We start from the raw sequence: 16735 nt of genomic DNA, 5'->3' as shown, positions 1-16735 counted from the left end.
GGAATTGAGCAGTTGGTATGTTAAGACGTGCTCTTGGAACAGCATCGTGTTAGGCTTGCCAGAAATTAGTTCATTACTAGCACTATTTACTAGGTGCACTAATTTACGGCTGTCTGCGATTTGATTCCGTTCCAATTTTGGGGTCCGTTATTCGATTATAATTCGATTTAATTGACGATTTCTGCCCCATCTATAGCTGTGTAAAGAATCCTCACACTACCTCAATCTGTTTTGCAAAACAATAACAAAAACAGAAAGTGGCACATCCACCTCCCATTTGCAAGCATTTATAGGGGACAGCAGCGTGGCATATTGAAAGTCGTCATGTTTTGACAATTTATGAAATATTTTAGCTGCCTGGTGTTTCTTTTTTTTGTGTATGCGTTTCTTTTGAAAACATCAAAAAGCCAGTGTTGGGTCAAAATTTCCCCCAGAGGTTAACTAGCTGTGTTTTTATGTCTCTTTTGAATGTACGCCCGTTTTAAACGCTGCTGTGGACTAATGCACATTTCGTCGGACAAATTTCCCTCAGGGGACAAAGCATTTTATGAAGTTGATGCAGACAGATGAGATGCGACCGATATGAATGGCTTTTTGTTTATTCCTATATCCATGTACAAAGAGGTATTCTACAGCAGTTCCAGAAATATACACCAGTCTTTCATTTGCTGGCATTTTTCTCAGCGGTTTGTACATGCAAGTATGGAATAATACATCCTTTTTGGTATGCTAATTTTGAAATTTTTTGGCATCCTGCCAAATCTGATATTAAGATTTTTTTTTTGTCCTAATGTCTATTTTCTCTCGCTATTATATACATTCCAGGTGTATTGCACATCATCTTTGGCATGACCATTAGCGGAATGACCATATAAGGACATGGGTTGACAAAAAGACATTTTACACTTCTCAATAATAATAAATACAGGATGGCAGTTTCAGTGTCATGTAGTGTTAAAATCCTGGAGGAGGTTTTTGTTGATAATGTTCTGTGCATTTCACACAGAATTCGGAGAAAAGAAGTGCGGGTTGGGTGTTCATTTTTTGACAACCTCAAAGGAAACTCGAATGCCACTTTTTTTTTTTTTTTGCACCAACGGCAAAGCGCCTACGGGCTCGCACTGGCAAAGTGTCGCGACTAAACCTTGGGAAAGTTGTCTTTCTAAAAGGGGTCCCTGTTTGAAAGATAATTAAAGTGACTGCAGTCAGGGATTTTGGTGTAAAGTGTCTTTGGTATAGCTCCTTGGTTACCACGGTAACCACACTTTTTTTGTGATTGTGTGAAGTGCAAATATCAGCATGGTACGTTCCCCTCGCCGCCGGCATCCATCTTGGACTGGTCCTCGGCATCGCGTCTTTCGCCGACGTCCTCCGTTGGGATCCTGGACCGGGTTTGTTCCGCGCCCGTGTCCTTAGCGCCCGTCTCCTCCGTCCTCTCGGCCGCCTCCTTGGCCTGCCGGATGCAGTTGATCCACTGCTGCTTGTTGAAGGCGTCGCTGGCCTGGAAGCAGAGACTCTGCGCCGCGCCGCATGAGAGCCGGTCCCACACGCGGAAGAAGTTCTTGGCTGCGGGGGCACGCAAAGTCAGGCGGTTATTCCGGGGCAAAACTCAGAAGAGGAAAAAAAGAGGGTACGGCCATTTTTTCTTTTTTCAGGCCTGTACTGATTGTCGTATTTGGTAAATCATAATCAGAATAGCCTTTTTTGTCATTGTAAAACATACGAGAATAAACTCATCTCCCTTTTCAATATTAAAAAAAGAAATTGTTTGCCATTTAGAGGTAAAACCTTAATCCGCCACTTGGTGGCGGCATATCACTAATACAGGGTCATGGTCTGGTGAGCTTCACAAGTGAGCAATACGGTAAAAAAAAAATACAAGTACACATTTCTCTAATTATAGATTTTACATGTGTAAAGTTTATACATTTAAAGTAATCAATTACATTTGGTACTTTTAGAGTAGAAGAGGATGCTAATTGTCAATTACCTTGACGCTAATGTTAATCATGAGCATGTAACTTGTACGCTAGCACTAGCATTAGCTGAACTACACGTTGGAGACGGGGTCGAGACGTTTGCGGCGGCGGATACTGACTGCGCTCGCTGTTGCTGAAAGCGCCCCGGATGGAGCCGGCCACTCTCATCTCGCCGTCGGCCAGGTCCTCCAGGTCCAGGCGGCGGACGGGGATGGGCGGCCGGCACAGCTGGTAGCTGACGGGCTGCTCGTTGAGCGACACCGACCGGGTGATGACCAGCGCGTCCTGGAACAGGAACACGTGCAGCTTCTGCGCGTGCAAACACAATGGAAAAAGCCAACATTTGACTCTTAACTGTATTCTAGTTTTTTTTTTAATTACTATTTATTGAATAAGTTTGGCATCTCAGGATTCTGACTTCATTCTGTAATTTACAAACTCCGACTAATGCTGGAAATTTGACAGTTCTCACTACAAAGTCAGGAGTCCAAATTTTGACTTAAAAACCGCAAATTACGAGGCCAAAGACCTGTGCAATTTAGAGATAACTGTCTGCCACAAGGGGGCGCATAACTAAACTAAGAGGTCGTGTTCGGGTGACCATCATCATGACTGAAGAAAGACAGGAAAAAAAAAAAAGAACACGCGGGCTATAGCGTCCTTTTTATAAACTCAAGATGTTTTGCATTTGTCTTTTTGCAATTGTATTTGATTAGATCGGCGAAGCATTCGCGTGGAAAAGTCAAAAGGGAGTCTCACCAGGCCTCTGTTGTTCTTGAGCTGGCCGTGGCAGCTGAGCGTCCTGGAGCGCTGGATGAGGGCGTCCCTCTGGTCCAAGTCGCCGTAGAGCAGCCGGTCCTTGTAGAACTGGCACTCGGACTCGCCCGTGCGCCTGTTGATGTCGGCCACCACGCCCTGCACCAGCGCTATCTGAAAACCGCCATGAGCCAAATTCAAATATTCCGAGCGGCAAAATCATATTAGTATTTGTTTGACAGTAAAGATGGATTTTGCAGGAGAACTGGGGCAAGACATTTTCTGTGAAAACAAGTTATAAAAAGGCATGTGTTTGTGCAAAAGTATACATATAAAATGTGACTACCTTTTCCAAGATAATATAAAAAAAATACAGAATTTTTGAAGGAATAAAATCCTAACAGAATAAGAATAAAAGGTTTATTTCATTTTTTTAAGCAAGAAACGGTTTCCGTATTAAATAGAGGTATTAGTGATACATGTTTAAAGTTGATTGGGATTTTTTTTCCAACAAAATTTCATCAATACAGAAGATTTTTAAGAGGAATAAAATTCTAACGGTATACCCAGAATAAATGGTTCGTCTTCATTTTTTAAAAGCAAAAAAAATCCAAATACGAGAAAAAAGGCTATTAGTCATTAATATTATGTTCGATAATAAACTTAATAAAAATAACAAATCATCATCTATAATATTTATTTATAAACTTATTTTTATAAATTAAGGCTTAACAGTCTTAAGACGATATTGTTGCTACAAAATAGGAGTTGAAAGGTCAATGAACTTTCTCATGGTTCTCAAGCCTTGAATGTAAAAGGTAAACCTATTTTGAACTATTTCTCAAAGAAACATTGTCATAGTGGGGAAAAAGTCTTTTTTTTTTGGCGCGCGTATGTGTCTGCAGGTAGCCGGGTTTTGCGCTGACCGCTCGGTCCAGGCGGGGCCGGTCCGGGTGGGGCTCGGCCGTGTGCTTGAGGATCTCCCGGAGCAGCAGCGGGTACTTGACCAGCCGGCTGCGGGGGATGTCCAGGAAGTTCCACAGGTCCAACTTCCTGCTGAAGGGCGACTGGCGGCAGCGCTGCAGGAAGTCGCGCACCCGCTCGTCCCGCTCCTTGCGGTCCAGCAGGGCCTTGGCCCACACCTGGTTGCTGCAGTAGGCCGTGTACGCCGACAGGCGCGGCACCTGCGCAAACGTTTGGACAAAAACTCAGACGGCTGCCCAAGACTTGACCGTTTCAGTACGGGACAGGATAAGGGCCAGTGAAGGAAAAAAATAGGGATAAAACAAGGTTGGCAGGGTTCTTAAATTTTCGCAGGATTGTGATTTCACACTTTGGTCAGATTCTTTACTTTATTCTCAGAATGCGGACTTTATTCTCTGAATTGTCGATAGCAGGGAGTTTCAAACTTTTTGGAGACTGGGACCCCTTTTTGGAAATCTAAGGAGCCAAACTGGTGCCCTTTATATTTACCAACTGATTCTATTTTAAAAAATTGTAAATTTTCAGCCATATTGACGTTTACAAAATAAAACTTGCAAATTGCATGCCTCCTCAATATTTCTGCCGAATTTCGAAGACTAAATAAACAAGCTCTTTGATGATGACGTGTTTTATGTGCGTCTATTTGACAAATGTCTATATTATTACATTTTAACACATATATTGCACTGGTTGAATTGCTTGCTAAATTGAAGACAGACGTGCATTTTTATATCGGCTGTATTATAATGATTTACAAAAATGACGTTTACGGACGAAAGGGCGGAAGTCAGTTAGCATTTAGCAGCTAACAGCAGCTCGTGTTATCTTACGGTTAGAGATCACGGAACGTATTCCATTTGACTCGTTTATTGAAGGCGGTTTTTTTGGGGGCATTTACACTCAATCATAAACTTGGTGAAACGCGGATGCTGCGCAGCTTCGGTTTTTTTTGGTTAAAATTAACCTGCTACGTCACGAAGCATAGGAAAAACAATTAGCATTCGACGTTACCTTGGCGAGGCGTTCACTGACCGCTCACAATGTGAGAAATCTGACACACACTAAAAGCGCAAATATATACGAACACAAGAAAATAAAAAGAGTTTAGGAAGATGAGATTTATTCTGTTTGGCTATAGTTTTAACATTGTTGCCAAAGCGTTGGTGCGTTTTATTCACGGTAACATAGAAAATACCAGATTGCAACTCTAAAATGCCGGTTGCGTCCTATACGCAGGCGTGTCTTATATTAGTCGGGAAAAAGAAGTAAGCACGATCCTCACCCAGTCGGTCAGGATCTGTCCCACGTGTTCCGTGGAACCGTCCGGTTTCCTGGCCTGGCGGAGGCGAGCCAGCAGGTCTGAGGACGGAGACAAACGGCGACTGAGCGCCCGGGAGCGGCGCCGATGTCCGGCCGGCGTCAGGCCTACCTTCGTGGAGGGGGATGAGCGAGTCCAGGGTACCGAAGATCTGGTTCAGTTCTTGCTCGGTCATGATGGACAGTTTCAGCATGGGGTCGTGGTAGGCCTGCAAACGCACGCGCACGCAAATGTGACAAACGGAAGCGGTTGTGCCAACGTGGATAACATCTCAAAACGTTTGGGGGACCTTTTTGGCTAATTTGAGATCTTCCACCAGATCTTGCTCGCCCTGAGCCAACTCGAAAATAGCCTGAAAAGGGAAACAATTTATTATGAGATGGTGAAAAAAAAGACAAATATTGAATGTAATTTCAATCATTTCAGTCTTACTAACTCATTCAATCCCAAAAGACCTGTTTTTACGTTTTTTTTTTAAGAGTGCAGACCTTCAGTCCAAGCACAATTCAAGTACTTATGTTTTTCAAAAATGTTTCCATGTATTTGGTCGGATCCTTTGATCTTTACATCAAAGACAAAGCATTGAAAGAAGGCACCAGGGAGCTGAAATTTCACCCATTCGCTAAAAACATGTCAAAGGTTCAACAATTAATTATCACACTAGCAGGTGTGTGTCATTTCTTGGCTAAAATACTGTCAGAATGGTGTAAAATGAGTTAAACTGCTCCAAGAGTGTCAGTCATAAAACTTGTAGTATCAACTGTTATCGCGAGTACCGATACTTTGAAAAGTCAAAGCCATGTACTCGCCCATCCCGAGCATTTTTATTTCATTGTTTGCGTGATCTTGGCTGAATCTGTCCAAATCATTTATCAACAAGTGATGGGGGCGGGATCTAATTTCTGATTGGTTAAAGGAACAAATCTGTCCAATTGCAATTCATATTCCTAATTATTATTAAAACGTTTTGCAATATTTTAAAAACAGACAAATTCATACTATAAATTAACGGTGTCAAACATAGGGCCCGCGGGCCACAAATGGTGGGTTTAATCCGGCCCGCAAGATGATTTTGTCATGTAAAATATAAAAATCGTGGTTTATGAATAATGTTAATGTTTTATGATTAACGGCGATGTTGCGCTTGTACCACTTTGGACAGTATTAGAAAAGAAGAATAAATCTGTTGTTGTTTGTGAAGATGATGGACCTCCTGGCGTTTGATGTCTTTGGGGCTGAGCGTTTGCGCGGCTCCCAGGTGCACGTCGAAGGTCTCGCTCCACAGTTTGCTGTCGCGGCGCTTGCCCGTCGTCGTGGCGACCCTGGCCGCCGCGCACCCGCAAGAAGAAGAAGGGGCGGAGCAGGAAGAGTCGGGCTTGTCCGCAGAGCTCACTCGCATCTTCATGGATGCTGAGGAAGACGCGGCGGCGGCGGCGGCGGGAGCCGACGGAGGAGGAGGAGGAAGGGCCGGTTCCGTTCGGAAGCTGATGGAGCGCTGCCGGATCAGAAACCATGGCGACAAAGCGCCACTTTATTCGCAGAAGCCTCACTTTAAAGTCAAAATTCCGACCTTAGAATTCGGAATTCCGAGAGTAAAGTGGGAATTCTACACCCAAAAGTTTTTAAAATGTGATCATAGCAAAAGTACACTGTATATTTATGTATTTATAAACTTATGAAATTGAAATAGGAATATTTATTGTGACATAATTAGAATATTATGACTTTGGAAGCCTTTTGCATGATGGGAGTCCAGGCTAAGCCGATCATCAAAGTCATTGAAGGCTTGCAAATGTCCTAAGTTGGCCACTAGCGCCCCCGGTGGTTTTGGGGTGTCAACACAAACATTTCTATTGCGGCCCTTTGACTAGTTGCCGTTGAGAGGATTCATGCAAAAACCGGGGGAAATTCCTGATAAAATATGGAGTTTTTCAACATGTCCAAAATTCCCAATATTTCCAATCGTAAATGGCAGAAAAAATGGCAGCTCTGGACCTTCCGTTGGCAAGCGTTTAGCAAGGGCGGCGGCGTGGCATATTGAAAGTCGGCGTGTTTTGACAATATTTTAGCCTTCTTGTGTTATTTTGCTGCTTTTTGATACCACACATCCTAAACATCAAAAAGCCCGAGTTGCTCAAAATTTCCCCGCGGGGTTAAAATGAGAATTGTGACTTAAGTGAGAAGTTTGCTCACCTGCAGCGTCTGTCCGAACCTTTTGAGCGGCGCCGTCTTGATGGGCAGCAGGCCGGCCAGCGACGTCACCCTGGAAACCAGCGCTTTACTGCGCTTGGCGCTCGGCTCCTGAAAATCCGGGCCCGCATTCATCATCGCGGGACGGTTAACAACAAAACAGGAAGTAGCTCGACGTGCTGTCGGGAAAGCTAAAATGCTCACGCTAGGCTAGTATAATGACCTGGAAGCCCGACTCGGCGGTAATCCATATTCCTTGTCAAACCGCTATTCAAGTGTGAAAACAACATTGACGATTTCACAATTGACGCTCGAGGTCACGCCGACCTTCGCCGAAAACCCATCGTGCTCATTGGCCCGTCCCGACATTAGCGACGCCCAAGGAATTTACCGGGAAAACAACTGGTGTCCGCATCACGGCAAATAATCAAAGTTCTCATTTAAGATGAAAAAATAAAACACCTTTATAGATATTTAAAACAGGAGTCTTAATATTACATTTTTTTAGTGTTTTGAGGAAAAAAGTGATTTTACAATGTTTTTTTTAAATTAAACTAACATATTTTTTACCTTGCACAAAACAATTATACCATGAAAATTGTCCCCAAAATATTTTTACTAAAATAAAGTTCTATGAGAAGAAAAGTGAACCCTCATCCTGAATAGAATAATAATAGAAAAATAGATTTTTTTCTTGTCAAAATGGGGGAAAAAAGAAGTTACCTTGTTATTTAAAAGAAAAAATTCTTGACATAAGAAAGTAACATTTGAGTTTTTTTTTTTTCCTGTCATGATGAAAAAAACGTTCTTTACCCTACTGTGCTCCGACTTGAAGTTGTGCACCGGCGGGGCCCAAGGCTTCTGGCCCACCACCATGACGCTCCGGACCCCAGCCCGCAAACTCGTCTTTGATCCCCGAGCGAGAGAAGCGCGGCGGCCGGACGCCACTGCTGCTCCTGCTGACGGCATCTAAAGCTCCCTGGCCCAGTTCCATTTCGATCAAGCGGGACTTCTGCTTTTCTCTCTCGCTCTCTCTCTCAGCTTATCAGTTTTTGTCTGTGTGTGACTCATCAGCCGGTCACTGTTTTGCCTTCCTTCCCTCCGTCCCACCTTGTCCTCAAAAGACTCTCAGAATTCGGAGGAAAAACGTCCTACTTTCCATCACAGAAGCTGCCGACTAGACAAACGTTTTTCATTAACAGGGAAACTAAATATATTGGAAAAATAACCCTAACCCCCCAAAAAAAGTTTTTTATTAAAAAAAAAAAAAAACACAAAGACCGATACCGGTAAGAGTTCTCAACTCTTAGTAGTAGTAGTAGTCACCGATACTAAGTACTGATACCACAAGTCCTTTTGGTATACATAAACTGCTTAACTTTAAAGTAAAACATGTACAGCGCAGCATATTTATAACAGACGCATGTTTTGCCCACAGACCGACGAATGATGGAACAAGAAAAAAAACGACGGAATCAGAGCGCCCGGAGGTGTCATTTCCGTCCTTTGTCGTAATCGTCGGGATAGACTTCACGTCAGATGTCCGTCAATCTGCCGAACTATAAGCCAACTACCTTGCATGTTTGTTTGCTGCAATGCTGCATCTTTAGAGTCCTAACCGCAAACGGTCACTTTATTTGGCCGCCAAGCCGTAGAGAAATATGTCGGCTTGAGTGAAGAAACTGGATCGCTGGAGTCATTCACAGCTATTGGACAGCTGACTTCTCCGGAGATTTATTTGGAGTTGCTCCCTTTCTTAGTCCTGCTTTCATGAACCAAAATGCATACTGTACAGCAGTGGGAAGCTACACTTGTCGTCGCCCCGCCCCCTTTTACCACATATATTAAGCTTCCCTCGACTCGGATGATTTCGTTCCACTCGCAGGGATTCATAATTGCGTTTTTTTTGGGGCTCGACACTTTTTGGGTGCTGTCAATCGAAGCGTTTATTTATCGGGCATGAAAAAGTGGAGCAGTAGCTTGAGCGCCGGCCGATAATTGCTCGCGGGGCGTGCGACCCCGCTCGGCAACATGTTAATTAAAAAAAACAAGTCAATAATGAATTTAGTCGACGTCAAGCTCCGCGGTCAGGAAATCACGTGTGGAGGATTGTGAAAAGTGCTCACGCGGAGCGAAAAAAAAAAGGGAGCGGCGAGGAGCGGCGAGGAGCGGCGAGGAGCGGCGAGGAGCGGCGAGGAGCGGCGAGGAGCGGCGAGGAGCGGCGAGGAGCGGGGGTCGCGCATCCTGCAAAAGCGGGATCCGCCCGGGAAGGAGCTGGCAGCTCCGCTAAAAATACAAAAATACCCCCCCCCCCCGGCCCCTTCAGGGTGTCAACCCGCAACTAAAATTAAAGTCTCAGACAAAAGCCAACACAGAGTACATTGTTGTGTCATCAAGGTCACGTGACCTCCCACCAAAGTCGGCGTCAGCTGCTCCACCGAGACTTCATCTCAGCGAGCGGACGAAACGTATTGTTTGCCGTACTCGCTGAAAATATGACCTGCCTTTACCAAATTTTAACCCCTAAAATGAGTTTTATCAAATGGATCATTTTCAACTGCGCGAATCTTTTATATTGTATCTATTTAGAATGAAAAGAATTTTAATAATAATAATATTTATGTGGCTAAAAAACATTGTCACAGGTTACGTCATTGGAAAAATGTTGCTTAAAGGGACAGTGTGAAAGATTTTCAGGTAAAAGCAATAAATTAAATGGTTGTAAATTTCAAAAACTTGCACATGAAAGCGTTCTTAAAGACCAACAGTATGTTTTCAAAATACTCACAGGTCTAGGTATCACGAAATGATATTACATGGGGGCGGTACTTCTCCGGAGGCGGCCATGTTTGTTATAGCTACGGACAACGGTAAATTCAGCACCTGCAGCACCCCCTTCTGTCCGTAATGAAAAACGGCCTAAATCTTACACACTATCCCTTTAAAGGCTCATAACGATTGCCACCACAGGAATAGCCGAGTTAGCCTATCTATGGCGTTTCCCTTTGTTTGTTAGCGTGTTGCTAGCACGCGACGAGGAAGCAAAGAACTTACGTTGATTTCCAGGGTGCAGAGGCTGAGCGAGTCGGCGTCTCTGCTGGCTTGCTTCCTCTTCTTCTGCAACGCACAAAAAGGCCACATCGCCGTTAGACGGACAATTCCGTAAACCCGTATCGGCTCTTTTCAAATCTGCCGATTGATCGGTTATCCGAGTCACATTTTTGCCAATTTTGGATTCTGCCCGAAAAAAATGCATCTCGGTCGGGCATTGATTACTAGCGTTGTTCCCAGATCGATACTGGTATCGGGAAGGGTCTTGTTGTCTAATAAATAAATAAATAAATAAAGGCTGGACTACTCGCTCTGTATCAGTGCTGTCGTTTGCCTGCGTCCTGGACGCATCATTTTCAAGGACGCAAACTTTCAAATCAACTTTCAAAATGCTTTGGAAGATCGAGATGAGGAACAAAACAGACACAACAAAGTAAAAAATGGACTTTTCTACCAAAATGGACCAAGTTATATCAGGGATTCCAATATGAAAATGACGATTCCTACATGTAGGATCATTGTAATCAATTTTACTGCGACGTGTTGATATCTGATACTGATCTTTGCTCACGCCTTGTAAATGAGGTTTGAACCTTGGAATTACAGTCCATTTTACTGCGTATTATTTCGGGACAAAAAAAAATCTAAATGGGGTGCTATTTGTGCAGTATCAGCACCGATTCTTCTGGGTATCAGAAGCGGTACCCGGGGCTAAAATATGAACACTTCTAATGACATCATCAGCTTTTCCTGTTCTATGATTATCATCACATCAAAGAAAAAGCATAAAACACTTCATTTAGCTGAGACTTGCGCTTTTTTTCTCTCCTTAGTTCCTTGGACCAGCTCTATGAGTTACCTAGAACTAGTAGTGCTAAGTGGACTCGCTGCACTCCACGTAAATAAAGTCCAAGCACTACCATAGAAACACTTTTATCTGCCGGGAAGTGTGCCACATGTTTTCCCGCCGGTCGCCATGACGACAAAACACAAAGAAACAAACACGGCAACCCGCGGGAGGACAGGAGGAGCGGACACCGGAAGAGGATACGAGGAAAGGACGCCATTCGGCAGGACGGGACGGGACGGGACGGAGGAGGGATGTTGTGGAGGAAAAACAATGTCAGGATGTTTTGTGTGTGTGTGTGTGTTGTTTGAGATATTATGCAAGATGACAAAGTTGACTTTTGACTCACTGCCTTGGCGGCTTGTAGGACAATTAACAAGCTAAGTTTTCACCCGGGCAAAAACGGGATCATTCACTTGAGATTCACATGATTCCATTCAGTCGCTGCGCCCACTCCAGCAAGTTTTCGGCTCTCTGAACCAGACTCAGTGGAAACGCGGTCAATTCGGTTCAATCGGTTCACTAACTACAAACACTGCACATCTGGATTGGCTACAACGGGTCCACTGACTCTATCTGGTAGAATTACACCAAAACACAAAAGAATCGGATGATTCCGTCGATTCGGCTTTCGGAACCAGACTCGGTGGAAACGCAGCACATTCGGTCGAATCGGTTCACGAACTTGAAACACTGCGGATTTGGATTGGATTCAATGGGGTCCACTGACTCCAGCTCGCAGAATTACACCAAAACACAAAAGAATCGGATGATTCCGTTGATCCGGCTTTCGGAATCGGACTCGGTGGGAACGCAGCAGATTCGGTCGAATCGGTTCACCAACTTGAAGCGCTACACACATGGACGATCGGATGCAGTGGGGCCACTGACTCTGGCTCGCAGAATTTACAGAAATCGCTAGAGAATCCGATGTCTCGGCTCTTGGAACCAGACTCAGTGGAAACGGCGAATTCAGTCCAATCGGTTCAAAGCTTGAAAGTTTTGAAAGCACATGAAAGACCGGGAAAAAAAAACCCAAAAAGTTGATGATCCCTGACGGCCATCTGTAGAAGTTTTCAAAATGAAAACGGTTACTTTGAAAAGCAAGTCCCTGAAGAAACTTGCGGACGGTAACCACGGCAACAGCTCCGAGCGGTCAGAAAGAGAAACTTTCCACGACTCACCCGATAGTAAAGGAAGAAACAGCAGCCCATGGCGAGAAAGGACAGGCCGCCCGCCGGGTGGCGTCTGATGCGGCCGCGCTACGCTTCTCCTCGCCTAAGCTGGGCTGAGCTCGGAGCCGCCTCCTTGCCGGGCCCTCGCCGAACAACAGGAACCCCTCCCTCCCCTCCCGCCGTTGCCCGCCAGCGCTCGGCCCGCGGGAACGCCGGACAAACGGGAAGCCGCGGCGGAACCACCTAGCCTAAAAATAGGAGGTCCGCGAGACGCGGCCGCGACCCGGCGCGACCAGGCCGTCGGCTCGGTGGAACGCCGTCGCCTCGCAAAATTTCAAATCGGGCCTCGAAAAAGAAAAAAAAGAATCTTATTGAAAACATGATTCAACTATTTGCATTCTAGTATAATTGACCTGTATTTTTTTTTACATATCTCGTATTAGTTTCCGATATACTGCGTTGGTTTCTAATATTTTCTCATGGAATCTTTTGTTTCCAGCTAATATGTATCTATTTTTGTCCGATGGTTTTGTTTTCCTGACATTTTTGTATTTCTGTCTAATATTTTGTATATTCGTTTGTCATTAGTGTTAATTCAGGCAAACATTTTTGTCTGTCAATTTTCTATTTTTATCTTGATATTTTTGAATTTGTGTCGAATATTTTGTTTCTCATATTAGTGCTTTTTATGTGTTTATTTCTGCCAAATAGTGTTCTAATTTTCCCATATTTTTTGTTTAATATTTTGTACATTAATTTCACATTCTCCATATATCTTTGTATTTTTGCCTTATACTTTGCACATTATTTCTCATATTAGTGTTTTATTTGTATTTTTGCCTTATACTTTGCACATCATTTCTCATATTAGTGTTTGATTTTGTTGAAGAAAAAGTCTATATTTTGTTGTGTAATTTTCGTGACGCTACATTAAGCCAACAGTAACTTTGAAAGGCCTTAAATTATTATTACAATTCTATCAAACATCAAATTATGACAACACTTTTGCAACTTTGAAGACTGCTAAGCATAACAGTCCGCCTTAAATTGAGTTTTTCTTTTTTGTATGTGTAACACTTTAAACCAGTGATGCCCCCCCCCCCAAAAAAAAAAAAAAAAAAAAGATTCCTCTGGGAATGAGTGCAACATGAAATGAGAACAAAAGGCTGCTCATGAGGGGGATTACAAATTCGTCTACTGCCATTGTACAGCCACACTTAGGTTTTTGCTCATTCTTCAAGACTTAATACTAAATTAAAAAAAAAAAAAAAACAATAGACGGAAATGAAAAAGGGCATGATGATGGTATTAATCACTTTACAGTAATCTTACTCCAGTGGACACAATGTGGGACAAAGGGGACTTTCTACATGGCGCTTACATGCTTGTGTGTGTGTGTGTGTGTGTGTGTGTGTGTGTGTGTGTGTGTGTGTGTTTGTGCGTGTACCCGTACCCCTCTGGAGAAGCCGTCAGCTGACAGGAAAGAGAAGGACGACATTGTCTTCTTTTGCGACTTCCGCCTGACAAAAAAAAAAAAAAAAAAAACAGACACGCCTATAAATAATGAAAGATTGATTATATATCCATTTGCACAGCTTGCGCAATTTAGCTAGCAATCCAGCTAGCCTTTTAACGAATCCAAAGGAAATGAATATATAGAAATATATATTTATCATTGCTTTAACCAGCTAGTTCTGAGTCATTTTTATTTGTAATAATCTATCTATAGTTCGTTTTTGCTGGCTAGCTAGCCAGCAAGCTAGAATTTAACCCCAACGATGCAGAAAGATATATTTTTATTTAACCAAGTAGGTCTGTTCGGAAGCATTTTTCATTTACCATAATAAGCAGTTCAAAATTCTGTCCTGAGAGCAAGCTAGGTAGATTTTTATCTAGCTAACTAGCTAGCCAGATATCAAATTAGCTAGCTAGCTGGCAGACTCCAAAAACATTTTTGTTCCACCAGTAGCCGGTAGCTGAGAGTGGGTCGGGTGAGCACAATATTAGCTGAAATAGAACGCCCCCTGGTGGCCTTGCATGGTAAGCGCATGAACTCTTCACGTGTTTTTTTTTTCATATTTCCACGCCATGGCGACCAATCAGGACAGCAAAGTGTCAGGTGACCAGTCCACCATTTGTCCACTGGCGACCAGTCCGATGTTTGTACAGTACTTTGCAACCCAACTGGTGTAATATTTGCTTTGACGTTGGTCGGCGACCAGTCCAAGAAGAAATATCAAAGGACGCGCCAGGGAAGCGCACGCGCAGCAAAGCCACAGTTTCTGTTTTGACGTGGAGACGATTGCCTGAATAAATAAACATCGCTGTTGCGTCTCCGAGTGCGGACGGACGGCATTCCTGCGAAGATCGGTGGCAGCCTCGCCTCGTGCGTGGCTCGACTTCTTGTTAAGCGCTCTTTCATACTGCTCACTCCTTCCTGTTCGTCTTTTGGATCGCGACGCAACCTGAAGGTGCCTTTGCAAAATCGATGGAGTGCCATCAACACCAGTGATCCACCAGAAAAAGCTGACAAAATTGAAAAAAATGATAAAAAAAAAAGTTAAAAAAATCTGACAAAAATGATACAGTTCTTGTAAAAAGGTTGGGAAAAATTAGAATTTATTAAAAACAACATTACACGAACAAAAACACTTAAAAAATCACAAAAAGTTTTTTTGTCAATATAAAGACTTTCTGTAAAATAAACAAAAATATGACTAATAACAGACAAAACATAGGCAAAAGGGGACAGGAAAAACCAAACAACAACAAAAAATATATAAAAAAAATCCAACAAATACAAAAAAATAGGCGGACAAAAAGCTGGAAAAAACTGACAAAATTTATAGCAAAAAAGTAAATATTTGAGAAATTACAAAAACTTCCCTCAATTCTCTATGTAATAAAAAACAAACATAAACATTGATATCAGATGGAGCGCATAAAAATATTGTAAAGCAGCACACTTGAAATGCTGACTCATTTGCGGTCCGAAATTGAAATCTGAAGCCGACAACAAATCCAGACAAGCTGCACACTCCACCGCCCCCCCCAAAAAACTTGAAAATATCCTGAGGGGCCACAAAGCCTGCTCGTTTTTTGCTAGGCTCCGCCCACTGACCAATCACAGCCACCCACTCCAGATGCTTTTTGTGTTTTGCCCCCCAAAAAAAGTTCTGCCTTGACTTGAGAGTTGCATTTGTTCCGTGACCGCAAACGTATTCACACGTCAAATCGATTCTCCCCGTTCAAATCAATTCAATTGTTCCCTTTTGGGCCTCACCAAAAATAAGAGCTTTTTTTGGTCGTAGGTTTTAAAAGAAGAGCCGGCATTGCATTGGGGGGGAAAAATACAAACAAACAAAAAAAAGATTGAAGTCGGTCCACCATAAAAATGACTGACACCCCTGAATGAAGTCAACAATTATTTGTTTAAAAAACTTGTAGAATTTAAAATCCTCACAATTTCCATTCATCCAATTAAGAGGATAAAAGCAAGCTGTAAGTACTGTAGGAATGTGTCTTTAAGGGGCGGGGCCTCAGGTCAAACCACAATGGAAAAACAGTATTTTAAAAATAGGTGTTTTTTTTTTTTTTAATTTGAAGATAATCTCTTACAGAACGCTCAACCAACGAATGATATGAACTATAATATTTCCATGTATTTATTAGTATATTTATATTTGAATCATGATTAATTTCACTTAATGAACTATGTTGATATTTTTTGATATGTCAAGTGTATGAATGCACTGTAAGAATGGTGTGTGCCTTTAAGGGGCGGGGCCTCATAAGTGACAACAGAAGCTCCTGTCAGTTCGGTCAAACCACAATTAAAAAGAGTATTTTATCAACACGGGTTTGATTTTATTTTTGTTAAAAGAATCTTTGTCATCATTTGACCAATGAATGATGTGAATCATGATCGTTTTTATGTATTTATCAGTATCACATTCATAGTTGAATATCGATTATTTCATATACTTAATGAACTATGTTGGTATTGTTTTGAGGAACATGATTAATATGTCAAGTGCATGACTTTAGTTTACATTTCACCAAAAAAAAAAAAATGCAAGCGAGGTGAAATGAAGTGAGAAGGCTGACCTTGCGGGGGGGCGCCATCCGTCACCGGCCTGCATGGGATCTCGCTGGGTCCCCCCCTCGCTCTCCTTCCAAAACCGGCCCCCAGCCCCTCAAAAAAAAAAACGACGACCACAAAAACTGAAGACGGAGAGCGCAGATCAACAAGCTCCTCGTTGCCTCGCTCCGCAAACAAAAAAATAGAAAAAAAAAAGTGTTTTATGGCAGCCGGAGGTCAAAGTTTTGGTCCAAAAGTCGTCCGGGCTGGAAGAAGAAAAAGGAAGCGGCAAGAAAAGTGAGTCAACTGTCAAGAAGCTCAAACAGCTCCAGTCAAGCCGGAGCAACTACGGGG

At 42.9% G+C, this 16735-nt stretch overlaps 1 protein-coding gene and 1 long non-coding RNA gene across 5 annotated transcripts; one reads left to right on the top strand and one right to left on the bottom strand.

The window, feature by feature from the left end:
- Positions 1–583: 583 nt before the first annotated feature.
- arhgef3 (Rho guanine nucleotide exchange factor 3) lies at positions 584–16678 on the bottom strand. 4 transcript variants are annotated; one of them, XM_088424084.1, is made up of 13 exons: positions 16408–16678; positions 14140–14826; positions 13754–13820; positions 10282–10344; positions 7231–7338; positions 6248–6532; positions 5327–5389; positions 5149–5245; positions 5002–5078; positions 3662–3919; positions 2739–2909; positions 2099–2288; positions 584–1566 (listed from the first exon to the last, which is right to left on the bottom strand). In XM_088424084.1, the coding sequence occupies exons 3-13, from the start codon at positions 13796–13798 to the stop codon at positions 1295–1297; spliced, it is 1629 nt and encodes a 542-aa protein (XP_088280210.1). In that variant the 5' UTR covers positions 13799–13820; positions 14140–14826; positions 16408–16678; the 3' UTR covers positions 584–1294. The 4 variants fall into 4 exon arrangements, with proteins under 4 accessions (XP_088280210.1, XP_088280208.1, XP_088280211.1 ...); XM_088424082.1 differs by lacking the exon at positions 14140–14826; XM_088424085.1 differs by lacking the exons at positions 13754–13820; positions 14140–14826; positions 16408–16678 and adding an exon at positions 12310–12440.
- LOC148419552 (uncharacterized) lies at positions 1809–4282 on the top strand. The gene is made up of 2 exons (XR_015866668.1): positions 1809–1864; positions 2034–4282. It is a non-coding gene; the product is annotated as an uncharacterized LOC148419552 (long non-coding RNA).
- Positions 16679–16735: the final 57 nt, after the last annotated feature.

This window comes from Hippichthys cyanospilos, chromosome 9 (assembly GCF_059441005.1).
Source record: "Hippichthys cyanospilos isolate Australia breed blue-spotted pipefish chromosome 9, RoL_Hcya_1.0, whole genome shotgun sequence".
NCBI lineage: Eukaryota > Metazoa > Chordata > Actinopteri > Syngnathiformes > Syngnathidae > Hippichthys > Hippichthys cyanospilos.
This window is presented reverse-complemented; position numbering and strand designations above follow the sequence as displayed.

Excerpts from the sequence above, each read along its gene's own strand:
- arhgef3 (XM_088424082.1), bottom strand. The coding sequence starts at position 16,442 with ATGCAGGCCGGTGACGGATGGCGCCCCCCCGCAAG. Across the intron at positions 10,345-13,753 it reads CTGACGGCTTCTCCAGAGGG|AAGAAGAGGAAGCAAGCCAG; the intron begins GTACGGGTACAC and ends TGTGCGTTGCAG. Across the intron at positions 7,339-10,281 it reads TCTGCACCCTGGAAATCAAC|GAGCCGAGCGCCAAGCGCAG; the intron begins GTAAGTTCTTTG and ends CCGGATTTTCAG.